Below are 13559 nucleotides of genomic sequence, written 5' to 3'. Positions count from 1 at the left end.
GAGCTAAGGGGCCCTGCCTCCGTGACAGGTCTGGAACGCTCTGGCCACGTCCTGGAGAAAGGCGGGAAGGTCTTCAGCGCCACACTGGGCCTGGTGGACATTGTTAAAGGAACCAACTCCTATTACAAGCTGCAGCTCCTGGAAGATGACAAAGGAAGCAGGTGTGTTCTGGGGGCGGGGTGTTCGGGGAGCTGTGCTCCAGCAGAGGGTGGGCCCGCTCTGCTGTGCCGTCAGCCTCAGGACTCTGCGTGTTCTCAGTGCCTGGGCCTTCTGTCCCCTCACAAAGAGCATGGGGCGTAGTGAGGCTTCCGGTGAGAGAGGAAGGACGCCCTGCCCTGACAGCCTGGCTCTCCTGGGTCCAGGCGGGCCATCTTAGGGGGTGTCACATAATCTCCCAACTCCTTTCTTACATGCCCTTGAAGATTCTAGTTTCTCATACCCTCACTCATGTTTCTAAACTTCTGCAGCAAGTAAAGTTCGGCAAGAACTGAACTTGTAAATTTTACTTCAAACTCTAGTTACTAAAGATGTTTACATTGGCCTTTCTTGCTGTTATTTGTTAAACCTGATAGAACGAGGCGAGGGCCAGTTCTGGGTGCTGAGGGGCTGGGCTGCTTCTGCGTCCACACCACTGGTCGATCCCACTGGTCGATCTCCCTGTTACAGCCAGCGTGGAGTGGGGCTGTGTGTGGGTGGAACGTTGCGTGGAAGGAACTCATTGAGTTCTAACGGTGAAAATACTTTTAAAATTACTTTCATGTGTTAAACTGTTTTCGCTCATGGAAACCATTTACTCACTGTAACTCCAGGAGATGCAAAGGTTTCCTGGTGGGAAGGCAACCCCGTGGAGGGGAGCCCAGGAAAGGAAAAGCCAGCGCCGCTAAACCCTGCTAGCCTCTGTGTGTAAGCTTAGTTCCTCCCACCTCTTCACCTTTCACCGACCTTTCATTTAAAACGTGAACGTCAGAGGTGACCATAAAGAATACAAAGTATTTGGTTGGCTACTGAACATTTCTAAAGAAATATACCTCAACTGTCATTCAGTTCATTACTTACTCTGGTCAGAGATTTGAAAGTCAAAAATGGTTTCTTGTAGAAATACACCTTCGAAAAGCTAGATGTATATTGTACCGCAGGAGGAGGAGAATAGGCTTTTTGTAGAAATAGTCATGGTCTGTTAAATGACAGGCAATGAGAATAACATTCCCCACCACCAACCAGAAATTCTAATGGTGATTGTGGATGTGTGCGTTTCCTGGGGGCCTGGACTTACTGGGCTGTAGAGTGAAAGGGTTGTGTGGGTTCTTAGGGTGAGAAAATGTTTCTCAGGGTAGGTCAGTGTGGTATCTTCCACACATTTCCAGGCGAAAGAACCTAATAGAATACATTTATATGCTTTTGGGCAACAGCCCAGGAAAACAGGAAGCCCCAAATTTTCTTCCTTTTTTAAAAATATATTTTTATTGATTTCAGAGACGAAGGGAGAGGGAGAGAGAGATAGAAACATCAATGATGAGAGAGAATCATTGATCAACTGCCTCCTACATGCCCCACACTGGAGCCTGCAATCCAGGCATGTGCCCTGACCGGGAATGGAACCGTGATCTCCTGGTTCATAGGTTGACACTCAACCACTGAGCCACACTGGCCGAGCCTTTGAACTCTGGCTTTACCGTAAAATGCATACAAGTTTTATATTTGGGTTCCTAATATATTTATACTTACAGTGATGTAAAACTTAACTTATCCATTACTTCCACTAAGAAAAATTAACTTAGCCAAAGCTAGGCAACACGGGAGCTAGAGGGTACCATGATGTGTGCCCTAAACCGAGGTGGAAGCAGATGGTAGCCTGGGTCTGACGGTGGCTAACCCTCTATGCCACTGCCCCACGCCTCGCATTTCATCGCCTCAGCGTCTGAGCTGAACCAAGTTCCGTATTGTCTTTAGAGTGTGTTGTTAGTGGCTGCATCTCTAAACACGTGACTTCTAAATGACACTTGCTGCATTTCTTTGGGCTCTTTTTATAGGCAATTTGAAAGGCCATTTTTTTTATTTACTTTAAACTTGCTATAACCGTCATTTCAGTAAAAGTAAAATAACTGTTCTTTATTGTAATGTCAGTTCCCTTCGTTCCGCTGTCACTCGTCATTTTAGGGTGTTTGAGTTCTTTCTCACCCAAGTGGACTGTCCGGGGAGGGAACCTCCTCCAGCAGTGTGACCAGCTGACCCACAGATTTGTAATCGCTGCTCCTCTCCCACCCTTGCTGCCCTCGTAGGTACTGGATATTCAGGTCCTGGGGCCGCGTGGGCACCGTGATTGGCAGTAACAAGCTGGAGCAGATGCCGTCCAAGGAGGATGCCGTTGAGCACTTTATGAAATTATATGAAGAGAAAACCGGGAATGCCTGGCACTCCGAAAACTTCACCAAGTATCCCAAAAAGTTCTACCCCCTAGAGATCGACTATGGCCAGGTGATCACGTAATACTCTCACGCCATCCAGTCTTTGTAAAGGGAAGGGTTACCATACGCTTTTAAAAACATTCCACGAATCAGGTGGCATCACTGGTGAATGCTACCAAATGTGTAAAGAATTAATCCAAGTCCTTCACAAACTCTTCCAAAGAACAGAATGGGAAGGACATTCCCAACTCATTATGAGGCCAGTGTCACCCCGATACCAAAGCCAGATGGAGACATCACAGGAAAACTGATGACCAGTATCACTGTGAGTCTAGGTGCAAAACCCTCAACAAAATGCTAGCAGTCTAGCAGCACAGAAGGAATTTATCCGAAGAATGCAAGGTTGGTTCACCATACGAAAATCAGTGTAATATAACGTGAATAGAATAGAGGCTAAAAGCTACATGATCGTCATAGTAGGCCAGGAAAAAGTATTCAATAAAATCCAGTGCCCTTCATGGATGGGGTCCGCACCGTGAAGTGTGAGGTGGAGAGGTTTTGCTGGTTTTTCCTTTGAAATCTGGTGTATTTTTAACCCTTACTGTACATCTCAGCTTAGACTGGCCGCATTTCAAAACTAGTGACTACTGTATTAAACTGCTCTAGAGAGTCATTTCTTCAGGCTGTATAGAATTCCATCCTGTGGGTGGCCATAATTCATAATTTACCAAACAATATAATGTGCCTCCCCCGATAGGGATTTAGATTAGTTGCAGGTATTTGATATAGCAGTGCTGATAAACATAAGTACCCATACCTCTGATTATTACCATAGAGGTGGAGTTCCTGAATTGCAGAGTATGCCCATTTATTCATTTATTTTTTAATATTTTTTTATTGATTTCAACAAGGAAGGGTGAGGGGGAGAGAGAGAGAGAAACATCAGTGATGACAAAATCACTGATCAGCTGCCTCCTGCATGCCCCCTACTGGGGATTGGCCCGCAACTGGTCATGCGCCCTTGACTAGAATCGAACCTGGGACTCTTAAGTCCACAGGCCGACACTGTCCACTGAGCCAAACCAGCTAGGGCCAGAGTGTGTGCATTTAAATAAGGCTTTTTGACATGTTAACAGTTTGTTCCTCGGTGAGGTTAGAACCAGAAGCTGGGTGTTTCCATGTTAAGAGTACATCCCCCCCAAAAAAAGTACATCCACAACAGCCGTGAGCACAGCACGGCACAGGTTTCTGTCTGCATCTGGGTTCAGCCCAGCCGGTCCCCATGCCAGTTCCCTTCCCTGAAGCACATGTAAACACTTAGGTTCTAAGGACTCTGATGGACAGCATAGGCCCTGCCCTCATGTGGTTCAAAAGTAAGAAAAGTTAAGACATTTCCATTACAGTGTGGTCTTGGCTTAGCTGGGTGGTCAGGCAGTGGGGCCGAGCCTCATGCTTACTTTATCAGGAGGGGTGGGGTTTGGGGTGCGGGTGGCTAAGGTGGCTGCACTAAACACTGTCAGGCTGCCTGGCTTGAGGCGTTGGGACGGAGAAGGCTGTACAGACTTAGGCTGTACAGACTTAGTCACTCACGCAGTTGGCCCTGGGATGAGGCGGAGCAGGAGAAGTGGGGGCGAATCTGCCCACGGGTCCCTCGATCCAGGGTTTGCCCTCCTGGCTGCCACGCTCTTCTGGCTTGGGCACGAGTGAGCACTGAACAGATTCCCATGCAGGACACCAGCAGCCCGAGGGCAGGAGACAGTGCGCAGGAGGGGGTGAGGGGAGTGTGAGGCTGCAGTGCCAGCTGGGTACGAATATGGGGCAGTCCAGAGAACTTGGGGGTGCCCTGGAAGTGTCCGATCCCTCTGCAGACTCACACTCTTCCTGGTAGCTGCCGCCCAGGCCTGTGGATGGATGCCTAGCCCTTTTGCTGGTGGCATCGTCCTGGGTACTCGGCCTGCAGCCCAAACACCACCACCATTTGGTTGTTTAACAGGGTCTCTTACTGATTGTCTTCTCCTCCGTAACATACCTGTTCCCCCAAAGGATGAAGAGGCGGTGAAGAAACTGACAGTGAACCCTGGAACCAAGTCCAAGCTCCCCAAGCCGGTGCAGAACCTCATCAAGATGATCTTCGATGTGGAAAGTATGAAGAAAGCCATGGTGGAGTATGAGGTGCGTGCACTGAGTGTCCTCTCTGTGAGCCTTTGCTGGGGGCAGTGGAGTGCTGAGCTGGTGATGCGCTCAGTAGCTCTTACTGGATTCGGCATCTTTGCCTGTTCTTGAGCCTGAGTTGGATGAGGTGTACTGAGGCCTGGGTGCCTGCAGAGGTGTGTTGGAGAGTGTCCCCTGGGTTCCTGGTCCCCCTGCACTTTGCTCCTCCTTGTTGCCATGGTAGCGTCTGTAGCATCTTCTCTGTGGCCCAACAAGCAGGCAGTCCAGGGCGCAGCCCACTCCAGTAGAAGAGCTGCTGTGATCACTGTTGACAAAAGTGCAGGGAGCTTCTGACACTTGCTCGCAGATGAAATTCATTCCAGCTGTTTTAGGAAGAGGTTGGGCCCAGGCTGAGTGAGGGGGTGGGATGGGGGGAGGGTTGAGCCGCTCTCTCTGTCCCGGGTGGACTGTCCCACATGTCTTTCCCAGCTTCCTGTACTCTGGTTTTTCTGTGATTTACAGAAATCCTCACCTACTGTCAGACCTAAGTGTGTATCTTCCTGTGGCATGACACCATGATGCTGTTTTTCACTCAGACGAGCAACTAGTTTTGCAGGAGGAGAAGGGCTGGGCCCTGCCTGGAACAGGCTACAGGCAGCCTGTGAGAGGTGGAGAGGAGGGTGCCGCCTCTTGCCTGGCAGGTTCCCCGTGGTGTCGGGTAACCAGGTGGATAGTGAACTCGGTAACCCTGGGAGCTTTATGCCCAGGAGGGGCAGCTGGTGCTCCCTGCAAGGACGTGAATTCTGAGCCCAGAGCAGAGTGGTGCCAGGGGACAGAGGATGCTATGCCCGGAAGCCTCCCTGTGCTGCAGGGGTGGCTCCTGGGCCCCAGGCATCTCCCACTCGCAGTTCCTCCCAAAGCTGAGCTGCTGGAGCCGCTGCCCCGCCTGTCGCAGGGCTGTGCCTCGAGTCTGCTTGCCGGGCATGGGGGCGTGTGGAGCTGACTCCGCCTCTTGTTCCTGGGGCCTGTGTGTGTGTTGAGGGTGCAGATTAGAGAGACCGGTCTTTTTAAAATAAACATTGAAATGCACCGCTTGGGGAGCCTGCTCTCGGCTCCGGTTACGCTGCCCTGGGTCAGCACGTCTTCTGAGTTCCTCCTTTAGAATTGCTTTCAGAACCACTTTGTACTTCATACTAAAGATCGGCTTTTATCACATCTCCTTGGTTCAAAGCAGATTATCCACCTTCTTCCCCAGAGTTCGCTCCAACTACTTAACTGTCCCCACAGCCAGGCGCCTCGGGATCGGCAGCACCTCGGGTGCAGCAGCACGTGTGCGCACCGCGGCTGGTAGCTATTAGATGCCGGCCCTGCTGGCCCTGCTGGCCCCGCTGGCGCCTGGTGAACTCTGAGCACGTCCATGGCTTATTTCATTTACTCCCCACAGTGGTTCCATGTCTCGGTGCTTGTTGGCGCCACCTCCGTCCCGGGCACTGCAGGTACTGCAGGTGCCGGGGATGCAGAGATGGGTGAGGTGGGTTCTGGGCCCCGGAACAGAGGATCCATTGGGAATAGCCCAGAGACAGTGTCTGAGGATACAGACGGGTCCCCTGCGCACAGATGTGTGGGGGCCGGTGAGCAGTCCAGGCAGGTCACTCTCGGTGGATGTGGGGCCCTGTTTACAGGCAGGGGCCCAAGGCTAAGCAGTGGGTGCACAGCTGGTAGCTGGGGACCAGGCCTTCTGGCTGCAGGTCTGCTGTTGTCCACGTCAGCTTCTCCCTCTCCTGGTGGTGGTCCCGGGTGGTGTGCGCAGTAGCAGTATCGTCAACGCGAATGGATGTTTGACCCGTTGTGGCTGATGTGGAGAGACGCTGGCGACTTGCTGTAAATGCGTATGTTCAGGAGCCGCTCTTTAACAGTCACTTTATAGTCGTTTTCCTCCCGGGAACTGCCGTGGCTCACCTCGTCCTTGCGGGAATTAGCTGGGAATGCGCTGCGTCTTCCCGAAGTGCGTGGCTCTTTCACCTCTAACACAGGGGGGCCTGGCTGGCTTCTCCCTGACACACATGAGTAGCGAGAATCTTCTCATAGACTCTCGGCCCCTGAGTGGGGGTCGGACTGCAAAGTCTGCGGAGTTGGGTGCCTGCATCTCGCAGGAAGATGGGGCAGCTCTGGGTGTGTCTGTCAGGGCCCAGGAGGCCTGGGAAGGTGACCCGTCCCCTCGTGCGGCCACCTCGCCCGGCACCATGCTGCACGGAGCCTGCCTTTCAAGGGGGATCCCCTGTCTCCTCAGATCGACCTTCAGAAGATGCCCTTGGGGAAGCTGAGCAAAAGGCAGATCCAGGCCGCGTACTCGATCCTCAGTGAGGTCCAGCAGGTAAGCGAGGGGCCAGCCCGGCTCTGTCCCAGCTGCCAGTGGCTCTCCTGGGCCAGCCCCCCGGCCAGCCGCTGGTCTCGGGGTGCACGGTACGTTTACTCAAGGTCAATGGATGTGCTGGCAACAGTTCGTGATGATGGAGATTTTTTTCAGTTTTACAAGTGCTGCTGCGAAAGATCACAGAACCAATGAATTAGCAGTGTTTCCAGCGATGAGACAGGTGGTAAACTTCCTGTAAACTCGATGAGGAATTTGGTCCTGCTTCATAAAATACTTGAGAATTAGGCTGAATTTCTTTTGTAGTTACTAGGAGGTTATCAAGTAGAAAGCTAGGTAATGTCTTACTTTCATTAATATCCCCTCCCCCCCTCCACAGAGCCTTCAAGCAGTGAGTGCTCTGGGGGTTCCATTTATGGGGGGGTGGGGTGGAGGTGGGGGGCAGGCTTGGCTTGGCTTGTGAGAGAAGAAAAGCACACAGGAAGCGGCAGTGGGGCCGGGGAAATGCTTTCTGGCTGGAGCTGGGGTAGAGGCCCTGACACGTGGCAGTTAAATCCCATAGAGCTGGTCTTGAGCAGTGTCCCACCAGCTGGGACAGTGTCCCTGCCCACTGCACAGAGCAGGCACACGGCCGCAGACCGAAGGTTTACGACTTAGAGACGCCGATGTCCCTGTGAGAAGCAGACTGCGGCCTCACGCCTGCAGGATGCCAGCTTGCTGCCCCCCTGCCATCCTTGGTCCACCTAGGTGTCGGCCAAGTATGCGTACCCCGTGTCCAGCTCCTCCAGCTCCTTGTTGAACACCTTTTGCATCCGGGGCACTAATTGTCGCTGTGGCAGAAAGGGGAACGCGGCCCTCTGTGCCGGGCCACCGGGACCTCCTGAAAGTAAATCCCAGTCTTAAAGGTGACGTTCAGTGGATGGAGGAGGCCAGACTGAATTTTATAGCAAAGGGATTTTTCCCTTTTATTTTGTTATGAAAAGTTTTCAAAGCATACTAAAGGTTGAAAGAATTTTACAGCAATTCCCATGAGCCCACCACTTAGCTACCACAGTTCCCACCATGCCTCGGATCTGTAACTCCACGGCTCCGGTACAAATGAAGCCTTACGGAAGGCTGACTGTGCTGAGCCTCGGGGTTTGAGGCTGGAGGTCCCGCGCTGCAGGGCTGTGACACCAGCAGGAAGGCTGTGCGCTCACCAGGACCCCTCGGACCCGCCGCCCACCACCTTCTGGAGGAGGAGCCCAGCCCGCGCGGGGCCTCGCTGGCTGCCTCAGCCTGTGTTCCTCTGTCCCTCCCCCAAGGCCTTGTCCCAGGGCAGCAGCGACTCCCAGATCCTGGATCTCTCCAATCGCTTCTACACCTTGATCCCCCACGACTTCGGGATGAAGAAGCCGCCGCTCCTGAGCAACGCAGACAGTGTGCAGGTAGCGCTGGGTCTGCTGGGCTGTGGTGCTGCTCCGAGACTCCCTCTCCACCTCGTGGTCCCTCCGGGCAGGGCCAGCTCTGGGAAGGCCACTTACATGTCGTCATTGTGAAGTGGGGTTCTGCCCACAGTGTGGGGACACCACGGGCAGAGCAGATGTAGTGCTCCCCCTCATCAGTCTGGGGACAGAGCCGGGAGTGGGAGAGCCTCCCTGCCTCGCAAGGCAGCCAGTGTGCGTGCCACCTGTCACCAGTGTGTGCGAGAGAAGAGACGAACCTTCCCGCAGCCTCACGGCTTCCGCCTCCCCACCACAGGGGCCCTCCTTGCTTTCCAAGGAGCCCTCCATGGTGTGCACCCGACAAACAACAGGCCGCCCGGTCAGCTGGGAGTCCCCCCTTCACTGTCCGTTCAAGCTGTTCTCTGCATGCGGTTTTCTGTTCCAAAAGTGGGCGAGTCCTTCTCCCTCAGGGATTTGCTTTGTCCCTGCAGGCCAAGGTGGAAATGCTGGACAACCTGCTGGACATCGAGGTGGCCTACAGCTTGCTCAGGGGAGGGTCTGATGACAGCAGCAAGGACCCCATCGATGTCAACTATGAGAAGCTCAAAACCGACATTAAGGTAACAGGGCCCGCCCTTTCTGAAGTATCCTCCGCGCTCACCCAAGTGCGTGGTCCCCAGACCTCCACGTGTGCCCGGGTCTCCTGGAGAGCTTCCCAGCACAGGGGCTGGGCCCGAACCCCGGCCTGGCTGTCGCGTCCCAGGTGCTGTCCTTGGAGAGCCGCAGGCCGTTTCCCCGACAGCTGAGCACCTGGGTTGCAAGGCAGGCGTCCACACCCAGGCCTCAGTTTGCTGTAGAGACTGGGTCCGAGGGCCTTACAGTACGGTCGTTCCTTATCTCGAGGGGGGTCTGTTTTGGAGACTTTTGTGGCCGGAGCCCTAGGAGATCAGTTACTGTGTCCGTTTCAGAAGCGGAAGTGCCTGATGGCAGCCGCAGTAAGACAGCACCTGGCCATGTCCCCACATGACGCCCGGCGTCCTTGGCTTCTGCACTGGGGCTGACCTGAGGGGAGTGTCAGCCTCAGCTCCTAGCTCGCCCTGGTGCCTCCACTCGGCCCCGTGTCCCTCCCTGCAGAATGACAGGGTCCGCGTTCCCAGAGTCTGCCGAGCCTGGGAGGGCGGGTCTGCGTCACTAAAGAGAGCCCTTGCTCCTTGCTTGGGACAAAGCATAGGACTGTGGGTCCGAGCAGGGAAGCATCGAATGTCATGTGTGTTGCCCTAGGGGCCCCTTCGCGGTGGATGCTCTGGGTTGGTTCTGTGTGAGGGGCTGCTGTGCTAAGAGGCTGGGAGGAAGAGCAGAATTCCTACTTTTCTGAACACTGGGTACGAACTAAATATGGGACACAGCATGTCTCATAACGCTCTCGTTTAGCACGGATTCTCTTAACTCGGTGACAGGTAGGTGGTGGGCGGGTGCCCTGAGCCATGGTGTGCATGGCCCTGAGGAGTCCAGAGCCCCGCCCTCCAGTGCCACAGGGCTGACAGCATCCTTGCCGCTTGGATTGCAAGTCTTGTCTTTGGGGCGCCCCCTCCTGGCCCACATGTCTTACCTCCATGGACTGGACTGGACCTGGGAGCTGGCTCCCTGTTCTAAAGGCTCTTGACCGAGCCCCAGGTCTCTGGTTTCCTCGTAGCCCAAAGAAGGCACATCCAAGGAAGTGGGGCCACTGGCCTGGGACCCCCCCCCCCCAGCTGTGGGGCCTGGGACCTGGGCTCAGTCCCATCTGGGCTTCATGAAGGCCATGGTCATGTGATCTGTGCATCACCTGAGCCTGTGCTGCTCTTCCCACCTGTGTGTGCTCTGATACCAAGATGCCCTTCTCCCAGGTGGTGGACAAAGATTCCGAGGAAGCCAAGATCATCAGGAAATATGTTAAGAACACTCACGCAACCACACACAATGCCTATGACCTGAAAGTCCTCGAGGTAAGGCTCTCCGCCCTCTGCCGGCTCTTCCTGCTCCTTCTTCCAGCCTGGGCCTGGGTAGAAACAAGCAGTTAACTTTGCTTGAAATAACCAGGGGAAATTCCATGTATTTGTTGAGCTGAAAAATGAGTAGTCTCCTGGTTTGGGGGTGGGTTTCTTCTAAAACCTGATTTTAGAATCAGGAAATATTATCAGAGATTCAAAATGAAGTGCTTTGCCCTGGCCGGTTTGGCTCAGTGGTTAGAGCGTCAGCCCGCAGACTGAAGGGTCTTGGTTCGATTCCCAGTCAGTTGCAGGTTCAGTCCCAGCCTCAGTCGGGGCACCTGTGGGAGGCAACCAATCGATGTGGCTCTCTCTTTTCTTCCTCCCTTCCTCCCCCTCCTCCCTTCCACTCTGTCTAAAAATCCACGGGAAAAATATCCTCGGGTGAGGGTTTTTTTTTAATGAAGTGCCTTAGTTGTATATCTTCTACACCAGTGGTCGGCAAACTGCGGCCCCTTGAGTGTGGCTCTTCCACAAAATACCACGTGTGGGCGCGCACGTACAGTGCGATTGAAACTTAGTGGCCACACTCAAGGGGCCAAAGAGCCGCATGTGGCGCGTGAGCCGCAGTTTGCCGACCACTGTCCTACACCTATTACTCGTTTCGTAGCTAGTCTCTGCTAGATGGGACATTGACTAGCCAGGCTGCTCTCTCCCAATGATTGAAACGCCTTACTTACTTTAAGATCTGTTAGGTTTCCTGGCTCAGCTCTCCTGTATCGAGTCAGGTCCCTGGGTTAACCAGAGTAACGTGGTTTCTGTCACCTCTCTCCTTTACTGAATGCCCCAACCAGATCTTTAAGATCGAGCGTGAAGGGGAAAACCAGCGCTACAAGCCCTTCAAGCAGCTGCATAACCGGAGGTTGCTGTGGCACGGGTCTAGAACCACCAATTTCGCTGGGATTCTGTCCCAGGGTCTCCGGATCGCCCCGCCTGAAGCGCCTGTGGTACGTTCCTGGCCTGGAGGTGGGGTGGGCAGGACCTGTCTCTGCCGCTGGCCCCATAGAGCGTTAACAGGGACTTGGGTGAGCCATGCACATGCCCAGTGAGTAGGGTCTGGTGTAAAGATGTAGGTTTGGGCTCGGATGCCCAGTGAGTAGGGGCCTGGTGTAAAGATGTAGGTTTGGGCTCGGATGCCCAGTGAGTAGGGGCCTGGTGTAAAGATGTAGGTTTGGGCTCGGATGCCCAGTAAGTAGGGCCTGGTGTAAAGATGTAGGTTTGGGCTTGGCTGTGGCTGACAAGTGGCTGTTGCCAGGCCTCCCTCTCCAGACCCTTAGCACAGCCCCTGAGTAGGACCTTCGCCCTCGCTCTCCTGACCCAAACTCTGTGGGTGGTGTGGCTGCACGTGCGTGAAGCGTCCAGGCCCTGCTGTGAGTGCTGATTGGGGTGTTGACATGCAGAGAACAGACTTTGGCCGAGAGCCAAGCCGAGCTCCCACCTGCCTGCACCCCTCCCAGCTGGGGGACCTCCATGGAGCTCCCTGTCTCCCTCGGGGCTGCGGTGATCACGAGGAAAGCCCTGCCCAGCCACAGGGTGGTCATGTCACCTGTTGATGGCGGAAGGGCTGCTGGACAGGGCTCAGCGGGGGTCCTCCGAGCCTCTGGTTTCAGGGTTGTAAGAAGTGGGGGAAGCGGGTTAAGGACTCCTTAGTGCTGAGCCACCGCACGTGACTTGGGCAGGTGACCTAACCTTTTTGAACCTCACGTTTCACTTACAAGAGGGAATGAGAATACTAGGCAGCGTTAGTGGGTGTCCACATGTGCCAGGTTCTAGTGGAGCATCTATTGACTCACGTAATGCTCGGCTCGCAGCAGCCCCAGGCGGGTCTTTCCTCTGTTCAGGGGAGGAGGACGTGGGTCCAGAGAGATGAAGCACTTGTTGAGGCCGCTCGGTGCCTGGCAGACCCGGGTTGGAGCAGGCCGTCGGGAGCTCGGGCTCAGCGCCCTGCGAGGGGCGTGGAGAGAGTGGGAAGTGGCGCTGCAGCACTCGGCCTGGCTCCCTGGCACAGGTACCGGGTGGTGCTGCAGCACTCGGCCTGGCTCGCTGGCACCAGTACCGGGTGGTGCTGCAGCACTCGGCTCGGCTCGCTGGCACCGGTACCGGGTGGTGCTGCTGGCTAACTGCCCGCTGAAGCCTCTCCGCTGTCCCTTCCCCCTTGCAGACGGGCTACATGTTCGGCAAAGGGATCTACTTCGCCGACATGGTCTCCAAGAGCGCCAACTACTGCCACACGTCCCAGGGAGACCCGGTGGGCTTGGTCCTCCTGGGAGAGGTTGCCCTGGGGAACATGTGAGTTGCCTGGCGTGGGGGCTGGTGGCCTTGGTGGGGAGGGAGGGTGGGCTCCAGGAAGCAAGGTCCCCTGGCGGGGAGGTGACCCTGGACATTCCCCTCCACAATTATAGGACCCGGGGGCGGGGGGGGGGGTGGCAGAGACCTGTGATGGGAAGTGAACGGGGGAGGGGGAGGAAGGCCTCCAAGCCCGAGGCGGGAGCTGGGAGGCAGAGAGGTTGCTACACAAAGGAGGGTCGCCCGTGGCCCCTCCCACTGCTGTTTAGAGACCAGCTTGGACTAAAGTGCGTCGGTCCCGCTTCTAAGACCCACAGAGAACACCTGGGCCCAGGGATGGGGGACAGAACAACCCCCCGCGTGGCAGCCACCATTCTGTGCAGGACCGTCCTGTGCACGTGGCCTCAGAGCTGATTGCTGGCACGAGCCGTGCAGAAGAGCCTTAGTGTCTGCAGCCGGAGTGGAGGGAGCGCCCGGCCGTGCATGGGCTCGGTTCTCGGGGCTCATCTCCCTCCCTCCCTCGACCTCGTCTGTGAGTCAGAGCCGGGCCCCGGAGGCCCTCTGAGACTGTCCCCTCTCGATCTCTCGAACAGGTACGAGCTGAAGCACGCTTTGCACGTCAGCAAGCTGCCCAAGGGCAAGCACAGTGTCAAAGGTGAGTGTTGCCAAAGCGGAGGCTCTGGCCCCGCCCCCTGGACGCTCCCCCGGAAGCCACATTCCTGGCTCGGCTGTGACACAGCTGGAGGCTCATTTCAGAAGCTTCCCTCGCTGCGGCTGCCCTGGTGTCAGAGCTGCCCGGGGGTCTGTGAGCACCGGCAGCCACTGCTGCTGCGATTTAGCCCGACTCCTCGCTCGCAGCGCCGAGGGCCCCTCGGGGCCGGGTGGCCCCTGCGCA

General features: G+C 55.5%; 1 protein-coding gene across 1 annotated transcript in view; it reads left to right on the top strand.

Annotated features, from left to right (window-relative positions):
* PARP1 (poly(ADP-ribose) polymerase 1) overlaps positions 1 to 13545 on the top strand; it is a gene marked incomplete at its 3' end in the record, with an annotated part of 31459 nt that extends 17914 nt beyond the window's left edge. Inside the window, exons 7-16 of the mRNA XM_023748070.1 lie at positions 4 to 161; positions 2280 to 2475; positions 4449 to 4577; positions 6847 to 6930; positions 8232 to 8354; positions 8843 to 8971; positions 10238 to 10336; positions 11173 to 11325; positions 12540 to 12667; positions 13258 to 13545. Of these exons, the coding sequence (XP_023603838.1) occupies positions 4 to 161; positions 2280 to 2475; positions 4449 to 4577; positions 6847 to 6930; positions 8232 to 8354; positions 8843 to 8971; positions 10238 to 10336; positions 11173 to 11325; positions 12540 to 12667; positions 13258 to 13545 (1487 nt within the window). The remainder of the gene's footprint in view (positions 1 to 3; positions 162 to 2279; positions 2476 to 4448; positions 4578 to 6846; positions 6931 to 8231; positions 8355 to 8842; positions 8972 to 10237; positions 10337 to 11172; positions 11326 to 12539; positions 12668 to 13257) is intronic.
* Between the last annotated feature and the right edge of the window lie 14 nt (positions 13546 to 13559).

Source organism: Myotis lucifugus, unplaced genomic scaffold (assembly GCF_000147115.1).
Source record: "Myotis lucifugus unplaced genomic scaffold, Myoluc2.0 scaffold_1115, whole genome shotgun sequence".
NCBI classification, from domain to species: domain Eukaryota; kingdom Metazoa; phylum Chordata; class Mammalia; order Chiroptera; family Vespertilionidae; genus Myotis; species Myotis lucifugus.
This window is presented reverse-complemented; position numbering and strand designations above follow the sequence as displayed.